This window comes from Bufo gargarizans, chromosome 1 (assembly GCF_014858855.1).
Source record: "Bufo gargarizans isolate SCDJY-AF-19 chromosome 1, ASM1485885v1, whole genome shotgun sequence".
Lineage (NCBI taxonomy): Eukaryota > Metazoa > Chordata > Amphibia > Anura > Bufonidae > Bufo > Bufo gargarizans.
The window spans coordinates 242,388,039-242,415,836 of record NC_058080.1 but is presented as its reverse complement, the minus strand read 5'-3'; the positions used below and the strand labels follow the sequence as shown (position 1 = coordinate 242,415,836).

Sequence of the window (27,798 nt, the reverse complement as noted above, 5' to 3'; positions counted from 1 at the left end):
GACCAATAGGACAACCTCCATGGGTGCTGTCATGTCGGACTCCTGGAAAAGGATTTACCGGTAAACTAAACCAGTATTTCCAGGACGTCCCTCCATGACAGCACCCATGGAGAACTAACAACTGAATCTCCTAGGGGGGGGGACTACTGCCTGAAGGACTTTACGCCCAAAGGCCAAGTCCTGTCCGGCCAATACATCAAGCCTATAATGCTTAGCAAAAGTCAGGAAGTTAGACCAGGTTGCAGCTTTGCAAATCTGGTCAACTGTAGCGTCGGCCCTTTCAGCCCAGGAAGTTGCCATCGCTCTCGTGGAATGTGCCTTCAGATTTAAGGGGCAGGACATTTCCTGCAGTCTGTATGCTTCTCTGATGGTGTCCTTAATCCACCGTGCCAGCGTCTGTTTTGATGCTTTCAAGCCTCTATTCTTCCCACCGAACTGGATGAACAGATTACTTGATCTCCTCCAGGAACTGGTTCTGTCCAGATAGGCTAGGATTGTTCTTCTAACGTCCAGCCTCTGGAATCTTTCCTCCTGTATATTTTTGGGAAAGGAACAAAATGAAGGGAGTGTTAGCTCCTGTTCTCTATGGAAAGTAGAGACCACCTTGGGAAGAAAAGCTGGATCCGGCCTCAAGATTATGCGGTCATCCAGAATCCTTAGATAAGGTTGTTTAATTGATAAGGCCTGGATCTCCCCTATCCTGCGGGCTGTGGTTATAGCCAGAAGGAACACCGCTTTTAGAGACAGAAATTTTTCGGATATCTGCCCAATCGGCTCAAAAGGAGGATCGCATAACCCTTCTAAAACTATGTTTAGACTCCAGGGGGGGACCGACTGTCTCAAGGTGGGCCTCAATCTAGAAGCTGCTCTTAGAAAGCTTTTAATCCACCTATGGTCTGCAAGGGGGACTATCGAGACAACAGCTGAGAGCCGAAACCTGTACTTTGAGTGTGCTGGGTTTCAGACCTGCATCGAACCCCTCCTGAAGGAACTCTAAAATACAACCCACCGTGGGGGATCCGGAATCTGTATGGTTCTGTGACAACCAGGATGAGAACTTCTTCCAGATCTTGTTGTATATTGCTCTTGTGACAGGTTTGCGGCAGCTCTGTAAAGTTGAAATTACCTTGTCCGAGAGCCCTTTATTCCTTAAGGTCTGCCTCTCAGGATCCATGCTGTAAGGTTCAGTTTGTCCAGGTTGGGGTGCAACAGAGGACCTTGCGATAGAAGATCCTGTCTTTTTGGAAGGGATATTGGATCCCTGATGGACATGGTCTTTAGAACCGAAAACCAGGCTCTCTTGGGCCAAGCTGGGGCTATCAAAATCAGCGTGGATGAGCACCCTCTCAATTTCTTCAGGATCTGCGGTATGAGGAGAAGTGGGGGAAAGGCGTAGGCTAGACTCATGTCCCAAGGTTGGGAAAGAGCATCCACCGCCAGTGGTCCTCCTCTTGGGTCTAGCGAGAAGAAATAGTCCAGCTGAGTATTTCTGCTGGACGCGAATAAATCCACCTGAGGTCTCCCCCACTGCTGGCAAATCAACTGGAATACCTCCTGGTTCAATTTCCATTCCCCTGGCCTGACTAACTGTCGGCTGAGAAAGTCCGCTGTGCGATTGAGAGATCCTTTCAGGTGTGTGGCTGAAATGGATAAGATCTTTTCCTCTGACCAGCTGAAGATGAGATCCGCTAGCTGCTGGAGATGAGGATTCTTCGTCCCCCCTTGTCTCTTTATGTAGCAAACAGTTGTTATGTTGTCTGATAGTACTCGGACATGATGACCTATGAGGAGATGTTCTGCCGCCCTCAGGGACTCCCAGACCGCTTTTAACTCCCGATAGTTTGAGGATCGTAGGGCGTCTGTATTGGACCAACTGCCCTGAAAGAACTGATCCTCTACGTGAGCCCCCCAACCCTGGCTGCTTGCGTCCGTGGTTAACGTTCTGAGTGGTAACGTGTTCCAGGAAATCCCCCGGGACAGGTTTTCTGCTAACAACCACCAGGAGAGGGAGCTTACTGCCCTGTCTGAGAGATATCCTGGCGTTCAGAGATCTGTGGTCCTTGTCCCAAGAAGAGAGGACTTCCGCCTGGAGAGTTCTTGAGTGGAACTGGGCCCAAGGAACTGTTGTGATGCATGAGGTCATCAGACCTAGGACTTGCATGGCTTCCCGTAGAGTCCGTTTTTTCTTTAGTTTGAAGGCTCTTATTCTTTCCCTTATACTGACCTGCTTGTCCTGGGGAAGAAGAGAATATTGGGTCACGGAGTTTAGGAGGGTTCCTAGGAACTTCTTTTGTGTTGCTGGATGTAGGTCTGATTTCTCCAGGTTTATTTTCCATCCTAGACGTGTGAGCAAAGATAGAGTCCTTTCTTTGTGAAGCTCTAACTCCTCCTCTGAGTCTGCCACAAGCAGAAAATCGTCTAGGTAGGGAATTATAGTTACCTGTCTCTGTCTTAGATAGGCAACTATCTCCGCCACTACCTTTGTAAAGATGCGTGGGGCTGATGAGATCCCAAACGGGAGACATTGGAACTGGAAATGCATAATCCTGCCGTCTTTCTTGATTGCGAACCTCAAGTATTGTTGGTATTGAGGGTGAATGGGGACGTGGTAATAAGCGTCCTTTAGATCCAGGGTGCATAGGAACGCCCCTGGGCTTATCAACGGAATTGCGGATTTTATTGATTCCATCTTGAAGTGGTGATGTGTTATCCATTTGTTTAGGAATTTCAGGTTGATGATGGTTCTCTTGGAGCCATCCGGTTTGGTTATGAGGAAGAGTTTTGAATAGTGACCCTTGAATTCTTCTGAAGGAGGGACTTGTACTATTGCGCCCAAACTCAGAAGTTTTTGGATGTCCGCCAGAAGTTGATTCTGCAGGGAGGTCGACTGAAATATTGTGGCCTGAAAAAGATGAGGAGGGGGAAGGCGAAACTCTATCTTGAACCCTTTCTGGATGGATTCCAGGATGTATTGGTTCTTGGTTATCCGGGTCCATTCTTCCCAAAAGAACTGGAGTCTGCCCCCTACTGGTCTGGCGTCATTGTTTCTCAGGCTTGGAGTTGGGATTGAAAAGGAAACCCCGACCTTTTCCTCCTTTGGGGTAGCTCCACCTTCCCGTCTTCCCTTTACCTCTGGGAGTGCCGTGGAAGCTGCTGGTCGTCTTACGAAAGGGCAAGGGTTTCTTGCCTTTTTCCTCCGGAAAACCTTTCTTTCTGTCCGCTGTTTTCTCCAGGATCTCGTCCAGTACCGGACCAAAGAGGTGAGAACCTTTAAGAGGTAAGGCGCATAATTTATTCTTGGAGGCTATATCCCCAGACCAGGATTTTAGCCACAGGGCTCTCCTTGCCGTATTTGTTAGGGAGTCTGTTTTTGCTGCAAACCTTATGGACTCTGCCGAGGCGTCTGCTACAAAGGATGCGGCCATCTTAAAGAGAGGCAGGGATGCCAGAATTTCTTCCTTAGGGGTGTCCCGCTTAAGATGTTCCTCCAGCTGGTTCACCCATAAACACAGAGATCTGGCCACGGAGGTAGCAGCAATATTGGTATTTATGCTGTTGGCCGAAACTTCCCATGCTCTTTTGAGCAAACCGTCGATCTTCCGATCCATTGGTTCCTTTAGCTGGGCTGAGTCTTCAAAGGGGAGAGTGGTTCTCTTTACCACCTTTGCCACTTGAATGTCAACTTTAGGAACTATATCCCACAGTTTTGTGTCCTCTGAGTTGAACAATAGTCTGTTCTTAAACTCCCGTGGAATGTACAATTTTCTATCGGCATCTGCCCACTCGTCTATGACTAGGTCCTTTAAGGTCTCGTTTACCGGGAACAACTTTTTCTTCTTAGCTTTTAAGCCGCCGAACATCTCGTCCTGTATCGAGCGAGTCTGTTCTTCCTCCTCTATATCCATTGTCTGCCTTACGGCCGGCAGGAGGGGATCTAGATCTTCTTGCGAGAAGAGATATCTTCTCTGGTCGTCGGCCATATAAGACGAGCCCTGATCGTCATCCCCCTTTGAGGTTTCCCCTTCTGACAGATATAAACCTTCTTCCTCAGAATCTGACTCCCTAAGAACACGGGGTCTCTTGGGGGGAGGGGAGACGGCACAGGGTTTCTGTGCTATACTAGAGCTGGCCGCTTGGATCTCCTCCTTCACAATCACTCTCAGATCAGCCAAAAGGGAGGATTGTTCGTCTCTGAGGATCTTTGCCAGGCAGTCGCTACACAGGGCTTTTACATGTGCGTCCCCCAGTCTCTTTGAGCACAGAGCACATCTTCTGGGTTTCTTTTTGGGTTCTCCCAGCGTTTTAACCGTGGTGTCTTTCTCTCCCTGGTATGGAAGAGAGAGAGACCATTAGTCCAGTGCCAAGAAGAGAGAGAGGGACCGGAATACAAGTCTCCCTACTTACATGACTCGGGTTAGGGATGTCTGCGCTAGAATCCATAGCTGACATCTGGACCTCCATACCACGCTTGGACAACAAACTGACACACAATTTATGTCCTACCTGGTCCACCCGTTGCCGCGCGGCTCCGCCTCCTTAAATCCAGGTGGGGGGGGACTCGTTCAAACGAAGAGTCGACCCCCCCTTGCGTGCATTCCGCCGGGCTCAGCGTTCCCTGGGCGCCGCCATCTTTCTTCCGCCCATGTGACCCGCACTTCCGGTCACATGGGCTTGCACGTCAAACGGGAGGAGCGCCGAGCGCAGGAGCCGCAGCCGATCCCAGAGCTCCCGAACCCGGAAGAAGCGGCTTCGGCTCCCCGATACCGCGGCCACCAACAGAGCTTGATGCGGAAAGGAAACAGGTATCGGGGGAAGCTAGGGGACCCCTACCCAGAGAGGTGCTAGCCCCAGGGCCCTCCAGAGCCTGAAGAGGAGAGGGAGACCCCCCCGACCAGGCTCGGCCCTGAAATAGATTCCCAGAGTCGGGAAAGATTCTCTCTGCTCCGATCCCTGTAGGGACAGGAAGAACACTGGAGAGTGGGAGGGGAGGGGGCCTTTTAATCTCTCTCGCTTCCTGTCCCTACAGAGACCAATAGGACAACCTCCATGGGTGCTGTCATGGAGGGACGTCCTGGAAAGTACCTCTTTCTTTTTGAAGAGACCTTTCCGGGTCTAAACACGCAAACTATTACAATAAAACGTTGAAATCAAATCCAAGCTATTATAAAACTGTAGAAAAAAAAAAAAATCCTTCTCAGTGCCAGCCGCCCTTATTCCCAAGAGAATCCAGAGATGGTCAGCACTCCAAGCGTCTTTCACCATATTTCCAGGAGCAGTGATGCATTATCAATCTCCACAGGACTGAGACCCTTACCCGGCGTACCATAATACCACAAATGAACGGAGGTTACAAGCAACAAGAGGGCACACATGTAGTACTACATGCCCGCTGGCGCTATCCAAATGAATGAGCTACCTTGTAGTACATGGAGGTGCCAAGTTGAAGTTCTCTGCTCCAGGTAATAATGGGGATCAAGTGACATGAGCTCCCTCTATGACATCCATATGGTGTATGGGACGATCCCCTTAGAAGTGATGCTCTCCAGCTGTTTCAAAACTACAACTCCCAGCATGCCCAGACTGCCTACAGCCATCAGCCTACAGCTGGGCATGGTGGGAGTTGTAGTTTTACAACAGCTGGAGAGCCGCAGGTTGGCCATGCCTGCCTTAGGAGGTCCAGCATGACAACCCACTGACAGCAGTGCCCGTCACTAAACATAGGCTGAAAGATGTCCAAGAACCCTCTTGTAAATCGAGTACATGAAATATGAATTCTGAAGTTTTACTTATTTTCTTTTGTCAAGTAAAAAGTAAAGTGAGAGTATGTTAAAAATGCACAAGGATGGTAAGGAGAATTGTATAAAGACCTCAGGACCCGGCATTGGATTTGACATGGATTTTGATGTGGAGTAACCCAAATCCAATGCACATGAATGCGGCTTCCGCAACATCATTCACATCAAGGAAAATTAAAAAAAAAATAAAAACCATAATAAGCAGCATGCAATATGTTTATCCCTGCAGATTCCTCGTGGAAGATTTAACCTCAATAAAAAGCACTAATCCTCATCTGACATCTATCTTGCAGAGAAAACCGTATTTCCCATTTCTGAATCTTACAAGTATGAACATGGCACAAATCATCTGGCGCCGAACACCACCAGTATATTAAATGCGGCCCCTAATCCATAGAGCATGGAGTTCTTTCATTACAAGCAGGAGAGCAACATGGCCGATTTCTCCATGCATCCTGTGCATAATGCCCTGCCAACATTTAAATTAGAATAGGCCATTTGTAAGATTATCACGGAGGTCCCCTATAAACGTGCACATACATGGGAGCTCCGCACTATAGACCAGCAGGAGATTTCTGCTCACTCCAACTTCCTTAATAAAACTGCCTCATGAAAAGGAGCTTCCTGTATGTACAGGGTGTGCTGGGGATGTCACCTATACCTGCACAGTATATACACTCCGATCTATAGAACCATCCAGCCTGTATGTACTGGGTGTGCTGGGGATGTCACCTATACCTGCACAGTATATACACTCCTATCTATAGACCCATACAGCCTGTATGTACAGGGTGTGCTGGGGAGGTCACCAATACGTGCACAGTATATACACTCCGATCTATAGAACCATACAGCCTGTATGTACTGGGTGTGCTGGGGATGTCACCTATACGTGCACAGTATATACACTCCGATCTATAGAACCATACTGCCTGTATGTACTGGGTGTGCTGGGGATGTCACCAATACGTGCACAGTATATACACTCCGATCTATAGAACCATACAGCCTGTATGTACTGGGTGTGCTGGGGATGTCACCTATACGTGCACAGTATATACACTCCGATCTATAGAACCATACTGCCTGTATGTACAGGGTGTGCTGGGGATGTCACCTATACGTGCACAGTATATACACTCCGATCTATAGACCCATACTGCCTGTATGTACAGGGTGTGCTGGGGATGTCACCTATACGTGCACAGTATATACACTCCGATCTATAGACCCATACTGCCTGTATGTACAGGGTGTGCTGGGGATGTCACCTATACGTGCACAGTATATACACTCCGATCTATAGACCCATACTGCCTGTATGTACTGGGTGTGCTGGGGATCTCACCTATACGTGCACAGTATATACACTCCTATCTATAGACCCATACTGCCTGTATGCACAGGGTGTGCTGGGGATGTCACCTATACGTGCACAGTATACACACTCCGATCTATAGACCCATACTGCCTGTATGTACTGGGTGTGCTGGGGATGTCACCTATACGTGCACAGTATATACACTCATATCTATAGAACCATACAGCCTGTATGTACTGGGTGTGCTGGGGATGTCACCTATACCTGCACAGTATACACACTCCGATCTATAGAACCATACAGCCTGTATGTACTGGATGTGTTGGGGATGTCACCTATACCTGCACAGTATACACACTCCTATCTATAGAACCATATTACCTGTATGTACTGGATGTGTTGGGGATGTCACCTATACGTGCACAGTATATACACTCCGATCTATAGACCCATACTGCCTGTATGTACTGGGTGTGCTGGGGATCTCACCTATACGTGCACAGTATATACACTCCGATCTATAGACCCATACTGCCTGTATGTACAGGGTGTGCTGGGGATGTCACCTATACGTGCACAGTATATACACTCCGATCTACAGATCCATACAGCCTGTATGTACTGGATATGCTGGGGATGTCACCTATACGTGCACAGTATACACACTCCGATCTATAGACCCATACTGCCTGTATGTACTGGGTGTGCTGGGGATGTCACCTATACGTGCACAGTATATACACTCCGATCTATCGACCCATACTGAATGTATGTACTGTGTGTGCTGGGGATGTCACCTATACGTGCACAGTATATACACTCCTATCTATAGACCCATACAGCCTGTATGTACTGGATATGCTGGGGATGTCACCAATACGTGCACAGTATATACACTCCGATCTATAGAACCATACAGCCTGTATGTACTGGGTGTGCTGGGGATGTCACCTATACGTGCACAGTATATACACTCCGATCTATAGAACCATACTGCCTGTATGTACTGGGTGTGCTGGGGATGTCACCTATACGTGCACAGTATATACACTCCGATCTATAGACTCATACTGCCTGTATGTACTGGGTGTGCTGGGGATGTCACCTATACGTTCACAGTATATACACTCCGATCTATAGAACCATACTGCCTGTATGTACTGGGTGTGCTGGGGATGTCACCAATACGTGCACAGTATATACACTCCGATCTATAGACTCATACTGCCTGTATGTACTGGGTGTGCTGGGGATGTCACCTATACGTTCACAGTATATACACTCCGATCTATAGAACCATACTGCCTGTATGTACTGGGTGTGCTGGGGATGTCACCAATACGTGCACAGTATATACACTCCGATCTATAGACTCATACTGCCTGTATGTACTGGGTGTGCTGGGGATGTCACCTATACGTTCACAGTATATACACTCCGATCTATAGAACCATACTGCCTGTATGTACTGGGTGTGCTGGGGATGTCACCTATACGTGCACAGTATATACACTCCGATCTATAGACCCATACAGCCTGTATGTACTGGGTGTGCTGGGGATGTCACCTATATGTGCACAGTATATACACTCCGATCTATAGAACCATACAGCTTGTATGTACAGGATGTACTGGGGATGTCACCTATACGTGCACAGTATATACACTCCGATCTATAGAACCATATTACCTGTATGTACAGGGTGTGCTGGGGATGTCACGTATACATGGACAGTATATACACTCATATCTGTAGAACCATACAGACTGTATGTACTTGATGTGCTGGAGATGTCGCCTATACATCTTCAGTATATACTGTTCACTGCTATCTATAGAACCATACAGCCTGTATGTACTGGAGATGTCACCTATACATGTACAGTATACACTGCTATCTATAGAACCATACAGCCTGTGTGTACTGGAGATGTCACCTATACATGTACAGTATACACTGCTATCTATAGAACCATACTGACTGTATATACTGGATGTACTGGAGATGTCACCTATACGTGCACAGTATATACACTCATATCTAGAGGCCCATACTGCCTGTATGTACTGGATGTAGGACTGAAACGATTCATCGATTTAATCAATGTAATAGAGGCCAAAAAAAATCCTTGATGCAGTTATTCTGTGATTTGGCATGTATATAAATTTATTGGCGGGGGGGGGGGCACCTGTAATTTGGCATGTATAACGTTATTGGGGGGAGGGGTTAATGGGGGCACCTGTGATTTGGCACATGAAGAGGCTGATCTGGGGGAGTGGGGGACATGGTGGATGGCATGGAGGCACTGGGGAAGGAAGACATCATGGCAATCTGGATGGAGGGGCTGATGGGGGCACTAGAGGACATGGCATGGAGGGGCTGCTGCTGATCTGATGGCACTGGGGGACATGGTGGATGGCATAGGAGGCATTGGGGAAGGGGGACATCATGGCAATCCAGATGGCATGGAGGGGCTGATAGTAGTGCCATCATGGGGGCACTGGGGGACATGACATGGAGGGGCTGCTGATCTGATGGTACTGGGGGGGGGGGGGACATGGTGGATGGCATAGGAAGCACTGGGAAAGGGGGAAAGTTTTATAAAGCAATACGTTATTTTAAGAGGGTTTTTCTTATTAGATTACTCAATTGCAAAAAATAATCAATAGAATACTCGATTACTTAAATAATAGTTTACTGCAGCCCTAACGGGATGTGCTGGAGATGTCACCTATACATGTACAGTATATACACTATCTATAGAACCATACTTCCTGTATGTACTGGATATGCTATAGATGTCACCTATACATCTATAGAACCATATTACCTGTATGTACTGGATGTGTTGGGGATGTCACCTATACGTGCACAGTATATACACTCCGATCTATAGACCCATACTGCCTGTATGTACTGGGTGTGCTGGGGATCTCACCTATACGTGCACAGTATATACACTCCGATCTATAGACCCATACTGCCTGTATGTACAGGGTGTGCTGGGGATGTCACCTATACGTGCACAGTATACACACTCCGATCTATAGACCCATACTGCCTGTATGTACTGGGTGTGCTGGGGATGTCACCTATACGTGCACAGTATATACACTCCGATCTATCGACCCATACTGAATGTATGTACTGTGTGTGCTGGGGATGTCACCTATACGTGCACAGTATATACACTCCTATCTATAGACCCATACAGCCTGTATGTACTGGATATGCTGGGGATGTCACCAATACGTGCACAGTATATACACTCCGATCTATAGAACCATACAGCCTGTATGTACTGGGTGTGCTGGGGATGTCACCTATACGTGCACAGTATATACACTCCTATCTATAGACTCATACTGCCTGTATGTACTGGGTGTGCTGGGGATGTCACCTATACGTTCACAGTATATACACTCCGATCTATAGAACCATACTGCCTGTATGTACTGGGTGTGCTGGGGATGTCACCTATACGTGCACAGTATATACACTCCGATCTATAGACCCATACAGCCTGTATGTACTGGGTGTGCTGGGGATGTCACCTATATGTGCACAGTATATACACTCCGATCTATAGAACCATACAGCTTGTATGTACAGGATGTACTGGGGATGTCACCTATACGTGCACAGTATATACACTCCGATCTATAGAACCATATTACCTGTATGTACAGGGTGTGCTGGGGATGTCACGTATACATGGACAGTATATACACTCATATCTGTAGAACCATACAGACTGTATGTACTTGATGTGCTGGAGATGTCGCCTATACATCTTCAGTATATACTGTTCACTGCTATCTATAGAACCATACAGCCTGTATGTACTGGAGATGTCACCTATACATGTACAGTATACACTGCTATCTATAGAACCATACAGCCTGTGTGTACTGGAGATGTCACCTATACATGTACAGTATACACTGCTATCTATAGAACCATACTGACTGTATATACTGGATGTACTGGAGATGTCACCTATACGTGCACAGTATATACACTCATATCTAGAGGCCCATACTGCCTGTATGTACTGGATGTAGGACTGAAACGATTCATCGATTTAATCAATGTAATAGAGGCCAAAAAAAATCCTTGATGCAGTTATTCTGTGATTTGGCATGTATATAAATTTATTGGCGGGGGGGGGGGGGCACCTGTAATTTGGCATGTATAACGTTATTGGGGGGAGGGGTTAATGGGGGCACCTGTGATTTGGCACATGAAGAGGCTGATCTGGGGGAGTGGGGGACATGGTGGATGGCATGGAGGCACTGGGGAAGGAAGACATCATGGCAATCTGGATGGAGGGGCTGATGGGGGCACTAGAGGACATGGCATGGAGGGGCTGCTGCTGATCTGATGGCACTGGGGGACATGGTGGATGGCATAGGAGGCATTGGGGAAGGGGGACATCATGGCAATCCAGATGGCATGGAGGGGCTGATAGTAGTGCCATCATGGGGGCACTGGGGGACATGACATGGAGGGGCTGCTGATCTGATGGTACTGGGGGGGGGGGGGGGGGGAACATGGTGGATGGCATAGGAAGCACTGGGAAAGGGGGAAAGTTTTATAAAGCAATACGTTATTTTAAGAGGGTTTTTCTTATTAGATTACTCAATTGCAAAAAATAATCAATAGAATACTCGATTACTTAAATAATAGTTTACTGCAGCCCTAACGGGATGTGCTGGAGATGTCACCTATACATGTACAGTATATACACTATCTATAGAACCATACTTCCTGTATGTACTGGATATGCTATAGATGTCACCTATACATCTATAGAACCATACTGCCTGTATGTAATGGATGTGCTGGGGATGTCACCTATATGTGCACAGTATACACACCTTTCTATACGGCCATACTGGCCGTATGTGCTGGAGATGTCACCTATACGTGCACAGTATATACACTCCTATCTATAGACCCATACAGCCTGTGTGTACTGGAGATGTCACCTATACGTGCACAGTATATACACTCCTATCTATAGACCTATACAGCCTGTATGTACTGGATGTGTTGGGGATGTCACCTATACGTGCACAGTATATACACTCCTATCTATAGGCCCATACAACCTGGATGTACTGGAGATGTCACCTATACCTGCACAGTATACACACTCCTATCTATAGACCTATACAGCCTGTATGTACTGGATATGCTGGGGATGTCACCTATACCTGCACAGTATACACACTCCTATCTATAGACCCATACAGCCTGTATGTCCTGGGGATGTCACCTATACCTGCACAGTGTACACAATCCTATCTATAGACCCATACAGCCTGTATGTACTGGATATGCTGGGGGTGTCACCTATACCTGCACAGTATATACACTCCTATCTATAGACCCATACAGCCTGTATGTACAGGATGTCCTGGGGATGTCACCTATACGTGCACAGTATATACACTCCTATCTATAGACCCATACAGCCTGTGTGTACAGGATGTCCTGGGGATGTCACCTATACCTGCACAGTATACACACTCCTATCTATAGACCCATACAGCCTGTGTGTACAGGATGTCCTGGGGATGTCACCTATACCTGCACAGTATACACACTCCTATCTATAGACCCATACAGCCTGTGTGTACTGGATGTCCTGGGGATGTCACCTATACCTGCACAGTGTACACACTCCTATCTATAGACCCATACAGCCTGTATATACAGGATGTCCTGGGGATGTCACCTATACCTGCACAGTGTACACACTCCTATCTATAGACCCATACAGCCTGTGTGTACTGGATGTCCTGGGGATGTCACCTATACCTGCACAGTATACACACTCCTATCTATAGACCCATACAGCCTGTGTGTACAGGATGTCCTGGAGATGTCACCTATACCTGCACAGTATATACACTCCGATCTATAGACCCATACAGCCTGTATGTACTGGATATGCTGGGGGTGTCACCTATACCTGCACAGTATACACACTCCTATCTATAGACCCATACAGCCTGTGTGTACTGGATGTCCTGGGGATGTCACCTATACGTGCACAGTATATACACTCCTATCTATAGACCCATACAGCCTGTGTGTACTGGATGTCCTGGGGATGTCACCTATACCTGCACAGTGTACACACTCCTATCTATAGACCCATACAGCCTGTATATACAGGATGTCCTGGGGATGTCACCTATACCTGCACAGTATATACACTCCTATCTATAGACCCATACAGCCTGTGTGTACTGGATGTCCTGGGGATGTCACCTATACCTGCACAGTGTACACACTCCTATCTATAGACCCATACAGCCTGTATATACAGGATGTCCTGGGGATGTCACCTATACCTGCACAGTGTACACACTCCTATCTATAGAACCATACAGCCTGTATATACAGGATGTCCTGGGGATGTCACCTATACCTGCACAGTATACACACTCCTATCTATAGACCCATACAGCCTGTGTGTACTGGATGTCCTGGGGATGTCACCTATACCTGCACAGTGTACACACTCCTATCTATAGACCCATACAGCCTGTATATACAGGATGTCCTGGGGATGTCACCTATACCTGCACAGTGTACACACTCCTATCTATAGAACCATACAGCCTGTATATACAGGATGTCCTGGGGATGTCACCTATACCTGCACAGTATACACACTCCTATCTATAGAACCATACAGCCTGTATATACAGGATGTCCTGGGGATGTCACCTATACCTGCACAGTATACACACTCCTATCTATAGACCCATACAGCCTGTGTGTACAGGATGTCCTGGAGATGTCACCTATACGGTGCACAGTATATACACTCCTATCTATAGACCCATACAGCCTGTGTGTACTGGATGTCCTGGGGATGTCACCTATACCTGCACAGTATACACACTCCTATCTATAGACCCATACAGCCTGTGTGTACAGGATGTCCTGGAGATGTCACCTATACGGTGCACAGTATATACACTCCTATCTATAGACCCATACAGCCTGTGTGTACTGGATGTCCTGGGGATGTCACCTATACCTGCACAGTATACACACTCCTATCTATAGACCCATACAGCCTGTGTGTACAGGATGTCCTGGAGATGTCACCTATACGGTGCACAGTATATACACTCCTATCTATAGACCCATACAGCCTGTGTGTACTGGATGTCCTGGGGATCTCACCTATACCTGCACAGTATACACACTCCTATCTATAGACCCATACAGCCTGTATGTACTGGATGTCCTGGGGATGTCACCTATACCTGCACAGTATACACACTCCTATGTATAGGAGTCCTATACACAGCATACACACTCCCGGTGACAGATAATGGCAGGGCTTCCTGGCACAGCCGGTCAGTCACATCCTGCACAATCCGCACGCACTGTATACAGCTGCGCCGTGTGTGACTGTCATCCAGCGCCCGTCTCCTCCACTCACCCATGCTGCTGCTGCCTCCCCTGGTCCCTGTGCCGCTCCGGTCTGCAGCTGCCTCTGGCCGGGTGTATAAGCGGGTATCTTCGGAGGTTTGTGGGACCCAGACGACACCCGGCGAAAATACTCGAGTCACCGCGAGAGCTATGGAGCGCCCAGGGTCTGGGCTAAGAGGAGGAGGACGGGCGGGGGTTGGTTTGTGAGCGCGCCTGCGCACTAGGCAGGTACAGTGCCCATCTTCAGCCCCACCCTGCAGTGCCGCTGCTGCCACCGGTGCTGGCACATGGCATAGCACTGGCTACTGGCTGCTGTATGTGTATGGAGGGACTAATTAGTCAGAAAGATTATACTGAGACTGTAATGAGTAGCTTCCTGACTGAGCTCCTTGTTCTGTAAATATCTTAGGTGACAGGAAAGGGTTTCTAGTATAACACTTTTTTTTCCGAAATCTTGTGGGAACATCTTCCATTTTTTGGGAATTTGGAAATGGAGAATAATAGACAGCGTTGTGTGTAAATGATGGCCCCATACAGCGCTAAACCACCGTACAGCGCTCATTCATACTGTTATATGAATAGGAGCGGTTCTGTTCGTTTAGACCAGATGGTTTATGGCCCCTCGGGTGCTGGTTTGTGTCCTCATGGTTGAGAACCATCCCTAAGTTCACACATGGTCTGTACAATTTATGGAAATATTTTACTGTTCCACTTTTTACATAAAAATGTCTGTTGTGGCTTGTGGGTTTTGGTGACAGCAGAGGATGAGGAGGTATAGAATAGGACAGGAAAGAGGGGACCGGTGCTACAGTTTATGAGGTAGGTATCGGGACTTCTGAACCTTCTGAAACCGTTGTATACTGGTGGATAAGAAAGGGAAAGAGATTCCTGCAGAAGAAGAGCAGCACAGGAGAATCCTTGGACCATGAATGAAGACAGCAGTTGGTCCATAGTGAAGCAGAGTGCATATCCACTGGCCATGTCTTATATGTGTGATACGTACGGGTCTCACTTTTTGAAACCTTTCTTATTGGTAGAATAGATGGTACCATGGCCCCATTTGCCAATTTTTACCCAATATAATTCACTGGTGAAGTGGTTGTTCTTGTATGCCTCCCTGGAATCAGCAGCTGGGAACTCCTTTACTGTGCCCCTACACACACACACACACACACACACATATAGTGCCTTGCAAAAGTATTCACCCCCGTTGACTTTTTTCATGTCTTGGTGCCTCACAACCTGGAATTAACATGGATTGTTTGAGGATTTGCATAATTTAATTTACAGAACATGCTCACAACTTTGAAGATATTTGTTTATTGGAGAAGCAAATAACAGAAAAAGTCAATGTGCATAAATATTCACCCTCCTAAAGTCAATACTTTGTAGAGCCACCTTTTGCAGCAATCACAGCTCCAAGTCGCTTTGGATAAGTCTCTATGATCTTCCCACATCTTACCACTGGGATTTTTGCCAATTTCTCCTTGCAAAACTGCTCCAGCTCCTTCAAGTTGGATGGTTTGCGCTTCTGAACAGCAATCTTTAAGTCAGACCACAGATTTTCGATTGGATTTAGATCTGGGCTTTGACTAGGCCATTCCAACACATTTACATGTATCCCCTTAAACCACTCAAGTGTTGCTTTAGCAGTGTGTTTGGGGTCATTGTCCGGCTGGAAGGAGAACCTCCGTCCTAGCCTCAAATCACGCACAGAGTGGTACAATATCCCTGTATTTAGCACCATCCATCTTTCCCTCAACTCTGACCAGTTTCCCAGTCCCGGCTGCTAAAAAAACATCCCCACAGCATGAATCTGCCACCACCATGTTTCACTGTGGGGATGGTGTTCTTTGGGTGATGTGATGGGTTGGGTTTGCTCCAGACATAGCGTTTTCTTTGATGGCCGAAAAGTTCAATTTTAGCCTCATCAGACCAGAGCACCTTCCTCCATACATTTTGGGAGTCTCCCACATGCCTTTTCGCAAACTTACAACATGCCTTTTTGTTTTTAGCTGAAAGTAATGGCTTTCTTCTGGCCACTCTGCCATAAAGCCCAACTCTGTGGAGTGTACGGCTTATTGTCATTCTATGTACAGATACTCCAGTCTCTGCTATGGAACTCTGCAGCTCCTCCAGGGTTACCTTAGGTCTCTGTGCTGCCTCTCTGATTAATGCCCTCCTTGCCCAGTCCGTGAGTTTTGGTGGGCTGCCATCTCTTGGCAGGTTTGCTGTTGTGCCATGTTCTTTCCATTTGGTTATGATAGATTTGATGGTGCTCCTGGGGATCATCAAAGATTTGGATATTTTTTTTATAACCTAACCCTGACTTGTACTTCTCAACAACATTGTCCCTTACTTGTTTGGAGAGTTCCTTGGTCTTCATGGCAGTGTTTGGTTCAGTGATGCCTCTTGCTTAGATGTTGCAGCCTCTGGGGCCTTTCAAAAAGGCCTCATGCACACGACCGTTGTGTGCATCCGTGGCCGTTGTGCCGTTTTTTTTCGCGGACCTATTGACTTTCAATGGGTCCGTGGAAAAATCGGAAAATGCACCGTTTTGCAGCCGAGACCGTGATCCGTGTTTCCTGTCCGTCAAAAAAATATGACCTGTCCTATTTTTTTGACGGACAACGGTTCACGGACCCATTCAAGTCAATGGGTCCGTGAAAGAACACAGATGCACACAAGATTGGCATCCGTGTCCGTGATCCGTGGCCGTAGGTTACTTTTATACAGACGGATCCGAAAACTCACCTCTGAAAGCTTTTTCAGAGGTGAGTTTTCACTTCGTGAAAACTCAGATCCGACAGTATATTCTAACACAGAGGCGTTCCCATAGTGATGGGGACGCTTCAGGTTAGAATATACTGAAAAACTGTGTACATGACTGCCCCCTGCTGCCTGGCAGGTGCTGCCAGGCAGCAGGGGGCAGACCCCCCCCCCCCCACCCTGTAGTTAACTCATTGGTGTCCAGTGGGCCCCCCTCCCTCCCTTGTAGTTAACTCATTTGTGTCCAGTGGGCCCCCCCTCCCTCCGCTGTAGATAACTCGTTGGTGGCCAGTGGGCCCTCTCCCCTCCCTCCCCCTCCTAATTAAAATCGCCCCCCCTATCATTGGTGGCAGTGGTGAGTACCGATCGGAGTCCCAGTGTAATCGCTGGGGCTCCGATCGGTAACCATGGCAACCGGGACGCTACTGCAGTCCCGGTTGCCATGGTAGCTTAGCAATTTGTAGAAGCTTCATACTTACCTGAAGAGCTGCGATGTCTGTGTCCGGCCGGGAGCTCCTCCTACTGGTAAGTGACAGATCATTAGGCAATGCGCCGCACAGACCTGTCACTTACCAGTAGGAGGAGCTCCCGGCCGGTCACAGACATCGCAGCTCTTCAGGTAAGTATGAAGCTTCTACAAATTGCTAAGCAACCATGGCAACCGGGACTGCAGTAGCGTCCCGGTTGCCATGGCTACCGATCGAGCCCCAGCGATTACACTGGGACTCCGATCGGTACTCTCCACTGCCACCAATGATAGGGGGGGCGATTTTAATTAAGAGGGGGAGGGAGGGGAGAGGGCCCACTGGCCACCAACGAGTTAACTACAGGGGAGGGAGGGGGGGCCCACTGGACACCAATGAGTTAACTACAGGGGAGGGAGGGGGGGCCCACTGGACACCAATGAGTTAACTACAGGGGAGGGAGGGGGGCCCACTGGACACCAATGAGTTAACTACAGGGGAGGGAGGGGGGCCCACTGGACACCAATGAGTTAACTACAGGGGAGGGAGGGGGGGCCCACTGGACACCAATGAGTTAACTACAGGGGAGGGAGGGGGGGCCCACTGGACACCAATGAGTTAACTACAGGGGAGGGAGGGGGCAGTCATGTACACAGTTTTCCAATATATTCTAACCTGAAGCGTCCCCATCACCATAGGAACGCCTCTGTGTTAGAATATACTGTCGGATCTGAGTTTCACGATGTAGCTCATATCCGACAGTATATTCTAACATAGAGGCGTTCCCATTCAGAAAACTCCAATCCGATGGTATAAAAGAACTCCAGACTTTACATTGAAAGTCAATGGGGACGGATCCGTTTGAAATGGCACCATATTGTGTCAACGTCAAACGGATCCGTCCCCATTGACTTGCATTGTAATTCAGGACGGATCCGTTTGGCTCCGCACGGCCAGGCGGACACCAAAACGACTTTTTTTTCATGTCCGTGGATCCTCCAAAAATCAAGGAAGACCCACGGACGAAAAAACGGTCACGGATCATGGACCTACGGACCCCGTTTTTGCGGACCGTGAAAAAAAACTGTCGTGTGCATGAGGCCAAAAGGTGTGTATATGTAATAACAGATCATGTGACACTTAGATTGCACACAGGTGGACATCATTTCGCTAAGGGTACTTTCACACTTGCGTTGTTTGATTCCGGCAGGCAGTTCCGTTGCCTGAACTGACTGCCTGATCAGGCAAACTGTATGCAAACGGATGTCATTTTTTCTGACTGATCAGGCATTTTTCAGACTGATCAGGATCCTGATCAGTCTGAAAAATGCCTGATCAGTCAGAAAAATGCATTGCAATACCGGATCCGTTTTTCCGGTGTCATCAGGCAAAACGGATCAGTTTTTTTTTCATTTTTAAAGGTCTGCGCATGCGCAGACCGGAAGGACGGATCCGGCATTCCGGTATTTTGAATGCCGGATCCGGCACTAATACATTCCTATGGAAAAAAATGCCGGATCCGGCATTCAGGCAAGTCTTCAGTTTTTTTCGCCGGAGATAAAACCGTAGCATGCTACGGTTTTCTCTTTTGCCTGATCAGTCAAAACTACTGAACTGAAGACATCCTGATGCAAACTGAACAGATTACTCTCCATTCAGAATGCATGGGGATATGCCTGATCAGTTATTTTCCGGTATAGAGCCACTGTGACGGAACTCTATGCCGGAAAAGAAAAACGCTAGTGTGAAAGTACCCTAATTATGTGACTTCTCAAGGTAATTGGTTGCACCAGAGATTTTTATGGGCTTCCTAACAAAGGGGGTGAATACATACGCACATGCCAATTTTCTGTTTTCTATTTCTGAACAATAGTTTTATTTATATATTTTCCTCATTTAATTTCACCAACTTAGACTATTGTGTTCTGATCCATCACGTAAAATTCAGAATAACAAAACATTGAACTTAAGGCTGTAATGTAACAAAATACAAAAAAAGTCAAGGGGGTGAATACTTTTGCAAGGCACTGTAAACACGGAACTATGACAGTTCTGTCCTGTTGATGCACCATAAATGTGTAAAATTAGAAAACCCCTTTAAAAATCCCACTGGGAGACAAAACATTTCCTTCCAGTGTTCTACACTCCCTTCAATATCGACAAGTACAGAAATCCACATGACCATCTTCTTTTCTATAGCGTAGTAGCTGTGATAGCATGCACCTGTACTTTATTTCATATTGTTTGGAGGTGTTGCTCTAACTTTGTTTTCTGCCTAAGTATGAAGACTTGATAATGCAATGACTGAGCTCTTTCTTCCCATTACAAGGCTATGATGACCAAAAAGAAGGAAAGGACATAATGGGACCTCACAAACTGGTCCTGGGCATTGACTCCTTTTTATTACATACAGTTAGGTCCTGGACAGTGATACAAGTTTTGGCATTTTAGTTGAGTGCCAAAATATATTCAAGATAGTTATATAATCAGTATGGATATGGGCTTAAAGTGCATGTAGTACCCCAGAGTGGCACTACCATTCCTTCACCCTGCTACTGTCTCTAATAGGCTAACACTAATGTAATCTGTGTAGTTATTCCAAGTCCTCCTACACTGTGCATTCATAATAATAGGGGCATGGCCTGAATGGGCTTTGCCCCTCATGGTGCCATTGAAACATGGATTTTTGGTTCTGTGGTGTTTTCTTTTTCTCTCACAAAGACCGTGATTCTGTCACAAAGACCGTGATCGCCGTACAGTGTGCTGTCTTACTGGCGCTAGAGTTCGACACATCGGGTTGACAGATTACTGGGAGGGGCTGGAGAAGATCCAGCGTTCATGGTCCATATTGGAACCAATGACAAAGTTAGGGGTAGGTGGAGAGTCCTTAAAAATGATTTCAGGGATTTAGGTCAAAAGCTTAGGGCAAGGACCTCAAAGGTAGTATTTTCCGAAATACTACCTGTACCACGGGTCACACAAGAAAGGCAGCGGGAGATTAGGGAGATTAACAAGTGGCTCAAGAACTGGCGTAGGAAGGAGGGCTTTGGGTTCCTGGAGAACTGGGCCGACTTCTCTATCGGCTACAGGCTCTATCGTAGGGACGGGCTGCACCTCAATGGGGAAGGGGCAGCTGTGTTGGGGAAGAAGATGGCTAGAAGGTTGGAGGAGTGTTTAAACTAGGGACTGGGGGGGGGGGGGAATTATGTTATAGGATGGGAAGATAGTGCAGATAGAGACCGGGGGCAAGGTAATGGGACTGGGGGAGGAATGGAAGGAGGGACTAGAACAGTTCAGAAGGAAAGGTGTAGGGTAAAAAATATACATAAACCTCTCAAATGTATGTATACTAATGCCAGAAGCCTGACTAATAAAACTGGTGAACTGGAATTAGTGATGTGTGAGGAGGACTATGACATAGTGGGAATAACTGAGACATGGCTGGATGATAGCTATGACTGGGCAGTTAATGTACAGGGTTACAGTCTGTTTAGAAAGGATCGTCAAAACCGGAGAGGGGGAGGAGTCTGCCTTTATGTAAAGTCCGGTCTAAAGCCCACACTCCGTGAAGATATAAGTGAGGGACATGAACATGTGGAGTCACTGTGGGTAGAGATACATGGCGCTAAAAACAATAATAAATTACTAATAGGAGTTTACTATAAACCACCTAATATACCAGAGTCCACAGAAAATCTACTACTAAATGAGATTGACAAGGCGGCAAATCATAATGAGGTGGTTATTATGGGGGACTTCAACTACCCAGATATAGACTGGGAAACTGAAACTTGTATATCTCATAAAGGAAACAGGTTCTTGGCAATAACCAAAGACAATTACCTCTCCCAACTGGTTCAGGACCCGACTAGAGGGACGGCCATACTGGACTTAGTATTAACCAATAGGCCTGACAGAACAACAGACGTGCAGGTTGGGGGACACCTGGGAAATAGTGACCATAAAGTAATAACCTTCCAATTATCATTCAAAAGAGCGTTTCTACAGGGAGGAACAAAAATACCAAACTTCAAAAAAGCTAAATTTAGCCAACTAAGAGAGGCCATAGGCCTAACTAAATGGGATAAAGTCCTCACAAATAAAAATACAGCCACAAAATGGGATATCTTTAAAAACATCCTAAAATCTCAGTGTGAGAGGTACATACCGTATGGGAATAAAAGGTTAAGGAACAAAAAGAAACCAATGTGGATAAACAGAACTGTAAAGAAAGCAATAAATGACAAAAAGAAAGCATATAAAACACTGAAACAGGAGGGTAGCACGGAAGCACTGAAAAACTATAAGGAAAAAAATAGAACATGTAAAAAATAAATAGCGGCCAAACTAGAGACCGAGAGATTAATTGCCAAAGAGAGTAAAACTAACCCTAAAATGTTCTTCAATTATATAAATGTTAAAAAGTATAAATCTGAAGGTGTCGGCCCGTTAAAGAGTAATGAGGGGGGAGTCGCAGAGAGCGACGAGGAGAAAGCAAAGTTCTTAAATATTTTTTTCTCCAATGTATTCACTGAGGAAAATAAACTGTCAGATGACATGCCGAATGTTGAAATAAATTCCCCATTAAAAGTGTACTGTCTGACCCAGGAAGAAGTGCAACAGCGACTTAAAAAGATTAAAATAGACAAATCGCCAGGACCGGATGGCATACACCCCAGTATCTTAAGGGAATTAAGTAATGTCATAGCCAGACCCTTATTTCTGATATTTGCAGACTCTATATTGACAGGGAATGTCCCACAGGATTGGCGCATGGCAAATGTGGTGGCAATATTCAAAAAGGGTCCAAAAACAGAGCCTGGAAACTATAGGCCGGTAAGTTTAACATCTGTTGTGGGTAAACTGTTTGAAGGTTTTCTGAGAGATGCTATGTTAGAGCATCTTAACGGAAATAAGCAAATAACGCCATATCAGCATGGCTTCGTGAGGGATCGGTCATGTCAAACTAATTTAATCAGTTTCTATGAGGAGGTAAGTTCTAGACTTGACAGCGGCGAATCAATGGATGTCGTGTATCTAGACTTCTCCAAAGCATTTGACACTGTACCACATAAAAGGTTAGTATATAAAATGAGAATGCTCGGACTGGGAGAAAACGTCTGTAAGTGGGTAAGTAACTGGCTGAGTGATAGAAAACAGAGGGTGGTTATTAATGGTACATACTCAGATTGGGTCACTGTCACTAGTGGAGTACCTCAGGGGTCAGTATTGGGCCCTATTCTCTTCAATATATTTATTAATGATCTCGGAGAAGGCTTGCACAGTAAAATTTTCACAGATGACACTAAACTGTGTAAAGTAATTAACACTGAAGAGGACAGCATACTACTACAGAGGGATCTCGATAGATTGGAGGCTTGGGCAGATAAGTGGCAGATGAGGTTTAACACTGACAAATGTAAAGTTATGCACATGGGAAGGAATAATGCAAGTCACCCGTACTTATTAAATGGTAAAACACTCGGTTACACTGACATGGAAAAGGACCTAGGAATTTTAATAAACAGCAAACTAAGCTGCAAAAAACAGTGTCAGACAGCTGCTGCCAAGGCCAATAAAATAATGGGTTGCATCAAAAGGGGCATAGATTCCCGTGATGAGAACATAGTCTTACCACTTTACAAATCACTAGTCAGACCACACATGGAGTACTGTGTACAGTTCTGGGCTCCTGTAAACAAGGCAGACATAGCAGAGCTGGAGAGGGTCCAGAGGAGGGCAACTAAAGTAATAACTGGAATGGGGCAACTACAGTACCCTGAAAGATTATCAAAATTAGGGTTATTCACTTTAGAAAAAAGACGACTGAGGGGAGATCTAATTAATATGTATAAATATATCAGGGGTCAGTACAGAGATCTATCCCATCAGCTATTTATCCCCAGGACTGTGACTGTGACGAGGGGACATCCTCTGCGTCTGGAGGAAAGAAGGTTTGTACACAAACATAGAAGAGGATTCTTTACGGTAAGAGCAGTGAGACTATGGAACTCTCTGCCTGAGGAGGTGGTGATGGTGAGTACAATAAAGGAATTCAAGAGGGGCCTGGATGTATTTCTGGAGTGTAATAATATTACAGGCTATAGCTACTAGAGAGGGGTCGTTGATCCCGGGAGTTATTCTGATTGCCTGATTGGAGTCGGGAAGGAATTTTTATTCCCCTAAAGTGTGGAAAATTGGCTTCTACCTCACAGGGTTTTTTGCCTTCCTCTGGATCAACTTGCAGGATAACAGGCCGAACTGGATGGACAAATGTCTTTTTTCGGCCTTATGTACTATGTTACTATGTTCTTGTTATTTCTCCTCAGATGTCAAGTGAGCCAGTGTTATTCTGGACAGCTTCAGGATTGGACAATTGGATGGCTGGTCAGCGTTGCTATTGGATAAATCGGTTGCTGTTCAGTTGCTGGGCCTGTTTCTATTTTTATCTAGTTTCCTGATTGGTTTTCGGAGGTTTGTGGCGGGAATGTCACCTATTTATCGAGGCACCTTACCTGTGGATTTCAATCGCCGTGTCAAGATGAAAGAAGAAGCTCGTATTAATTCAGTAATGGACTTTATTATTTATTTAGAATGGTATTTATATAGGTATTTTAAAGTTGGTTGATTTATGTAACCCCCAAGATTTTAATAAAGACCGCGGCCTTTTCATCCACAAGAGGTTTGTGTCAATTATTTATTATTTAATTCATTATGGTTGAATATGGCACCATATTGCTATGAAACTGTTATGTTCATGTAATGTGCCAGGTTCACCAGCAGGTGGCAGAAGATATGGCAGACAGATTTTTAGATAGAATAGAACTGCCCAGTTTGGGCAGAAATGGGCTAGTCCTTTTTCCTACCAAGGGAGAGGTTGCAGGAAGTTTTAGTTTGGTTCTAGTCTAATGTTGGGAGCAGACGAGTCAAGATGTAGCAGTGAGGGGAAGGGTCCCCCTCCTGCAGCAGGAGTCTCCCAAGGGAAGCAGCTTATAGAGAACCATGACACCTTACAGATACAGAGTATTGCGAGGGGGTCAGCAGTCAAAGGCACGCCACTCCAAACATACCAGAACTGCTACAAAGTCCAGCTACCAGACGGAAGCCAGAGTCTAGTACAGCAGAGAAAGACACAGCTAGGTATTCAAGGTTGTCTATGTCTACCAGTTTACCCCAAAACCTGCTGGAACCAAGAGAAAGATTGCATTTTGTCTGGATGCAAGTTTATTCAAGTAAAGCTGTTGAACTTTCACCAAGTCTGGACTCGACTTATTCTCCACCTCCTACAACTCTACCCAGGGCCGGCTCCAGGTTCATGTGGGCCCTTGGGCGATAAATCCCAGTGGGCCCCCATGAGGCATTTTTTTACATTGACATGTCCCCCTGTGGCTCCCACACGATATAATGACCCCCAGTGGCCCCTATACAGTATAATGACTACTAGTGGCCCTTCACACAGTATAATGACTACTAGTGGCCCTTCACACAGTATAATGAACCCCCAATCCCCCCCCCCCCCACTGTATAATGACCACCTGTGGCCCTGTATTCAGAATAATAACCCCCAGTCGCCCCCATTCAGAATAATGACCCCCAGTAGCCCCCACACTGGGGGAATACTGTATGGAGGGGGCTCTGGGGGTCATTATACTGAATGGAGGGTCATTGGTGATCATTATACTAAATGGGGGACACTGGGGGTCATTATACTATGTAAAGGGCCCTCACAGTATAATGACCCCACAGTGACCCTCCATTCAGAATAATGACCCCCAGTCGCCCCCACACTGGGGGTTATACTGTATGGAGGGGGCACGAGGGGTTATTATATTTAATGGGGGCTCTGGTGGTCATTATGCTAAATAGAGGGTCAATGGGGATCATTATACTAAATGGGGGGCACTGGGAGTCATTATACTGTGTAAGGGGCCCTCACAGTGTGATGAATGACCCCCCAGTGGCCCCCTCACATACCTATCATTGCAGGGGAGCTGGCGGTCCTGTCATTCACTAACCGCAGCTCCCTGCGCTCCTTCTCTTCGGCGGCCCGCTGCAGCAGTGAGCCAGGCCTGGAGGAGATAAGAAGATGTGCAGTGATGTAGCTAGAACTGACTGGGCCCCACAGCAAATTTTAGTACGCCCCCCTCCCCCCCAATGTGTGTTCACATCACGTTTTTCCTATCGGTTTGATGTATACCAGGCATATCCAAACTGCGGCCCTCCAGCTGTTGCAAAACTACAACTCCCAGCATGCTCTAATAGCTGTAAGCTATGCAGGCATGCTGGGAGTTGTAGTTTTGGAACAGCTGGAGGGCCGCAGTTTGGACATGCCTGATGTATACAAATGTGCAGCATTCCAAGTTTTTGTATCCTGCAGAGTCAAGTAAAAAATGCATATATGTTTTTTTACAATGGAACTGTATGGTGACCGGACGCCACTGTACGGCATCAGTCTGAGGCATCTGTTAACGCATACATTTTTGGTATACATTAAATGGATGGCACAAATGGGATGTGAACCCAGCCCTAGTGTCAGAATAAGCCCCAGTACACAGCGGAGCAGCGTGGCGGAGAGGGGAGGCCGCCATGTACTGACAGAGCGCTACCTGGTTCTGGTGGTCCGGGATGAGGACTGTGCTTCCCAAGGATCATTTTCTACTGGGAAATACAGGGCACAATATAATACACTAGAGTCTATATAATATAAAGATATTAGCCCTACCACCGAATAATAATACAATTAGGGGGTCATTTATTATATATAAATACGTCTATGTTAGGCGTATTTCTGACACAGATTGTGGCGCAAAGGTCCTTAGCACCGCAATCTGTATCTTTTCCCGCTCATGCCAGGTCTAAAAAAAGTGGTGTGGGCATGGAAGGGGACACAGTTATGGCCATGCAGTTATTGGATACCACCGCCATATAGTGATAACACGCCATAAAATGATAAAACCACCATACAGTGACCGGATAAAAGGGTATAAGAGGGCACAGTACACGGAATGACTATGGGCACTGCACAGGGTGTGGTAAGAGGGCACAATGCAGGGTATAAAGGGGGTACAGTACAGGGTGGGGGGCACAGTCACATGACCCTGTGACGTTAGAAGATCCTTATGGTGAATGCGGTTCAGATGCCACCATACTGAGAGGCAGAGGAGTGAGACAGGGGCCCTGGATGGACAGGAGGGGTGGACACAGCAAGTAGGGGGAAGGGGCTCTGAGGGGGATTCATACAAGAAGTAGGGGAAGGAGGTCTGTGCAGGGCAGCAACAGGAGATAGGAGGGTGAAACAGGAGCTCTGGATGGACAGGAGGGGTGGACACAGCAAGTAGGGGGAAGGGGCTCTGAGGGGGATTCATACAAGAAGTAGGGGCAGGAGGTCTGTGCAGGGCAGCAATAGGAGATAGGAGGGTGAAACAGGAGCTCTGGATACATGAGGGAGGAAAGGAGACAGCAGGGGCCCCATGAGGATGAGATAGTACAGGATATGTGGGGGGGGGGCAGATGTGGGGGGGGGGGGCAGGTATCATGGAGGCAAACTGCTTAATGAAACAGTAACACAACTAAATAGAATGAAGCAGCAGCCGATCGGAGAGTCCCCCCCCCCCCCCCCTTCTGTCCCACAGACAAGAGACAGTCACAGTGCAGACTCACTCACAGCTCCAGCTCCAGCCCTCCGGTCTCTCTCCTCAGGCAGCATGTGTCCTGTGTAGAGGGGGCGTGTCCTGTGTAGAGGGGGCGTGTTCTGAGTCTCTGCAGCTCAGAGGGCCCACCAAAGGGGTACTGCGTAAGTGAAGTGACAGCAGTGAGAGCTCCCATCTGTATTGATGGAAGTGCTCATAGCAGCTCAGTGGGCCCCCCCAGGAGCATTGGGCCCCGGCACTTGCCCGGGGATGCCGGGTTATGACGCCGGCCCTGACTCTACCCCCTTTATTGCTCCAGTCTCTAACCCTGGGGATCGATGGTATCCAGGTAGGAGCA

The 27,798-nt window shown here is 46.9% G+C and overlaps 1 protein-coding gene across 2 annotated transcripts in view; it reads right to left on the bottom strand.

The window, feature by feature from the left end:
- The window catches only part of RAP1GDS1 (Rap1 GTPase-GDP dissociation stimulator 1), a 168,369-nt gene extending 153,598 nt beyond the window's left edge, over window positions 1–14,771 (bottom strand). For both annotated transcript variants that reach the window (XM_044302262.1, XM_044302270.1), the window contains exon 1: window positions 14,589–14,771. In XM_044302262.1, the coding sequence (XP_044158197.1) occupies window positions 14,589–14,592 (4 nt within the window). In that variant the 5' untranslated portion in view covers window positions 14,593–14,771. The remainder of the gene's footprint in view (window positions 1–14,588) is intronic.
- Between the last annotated feature and the right edge of the window lie 13,027 nt (window positions 14,772–27,798).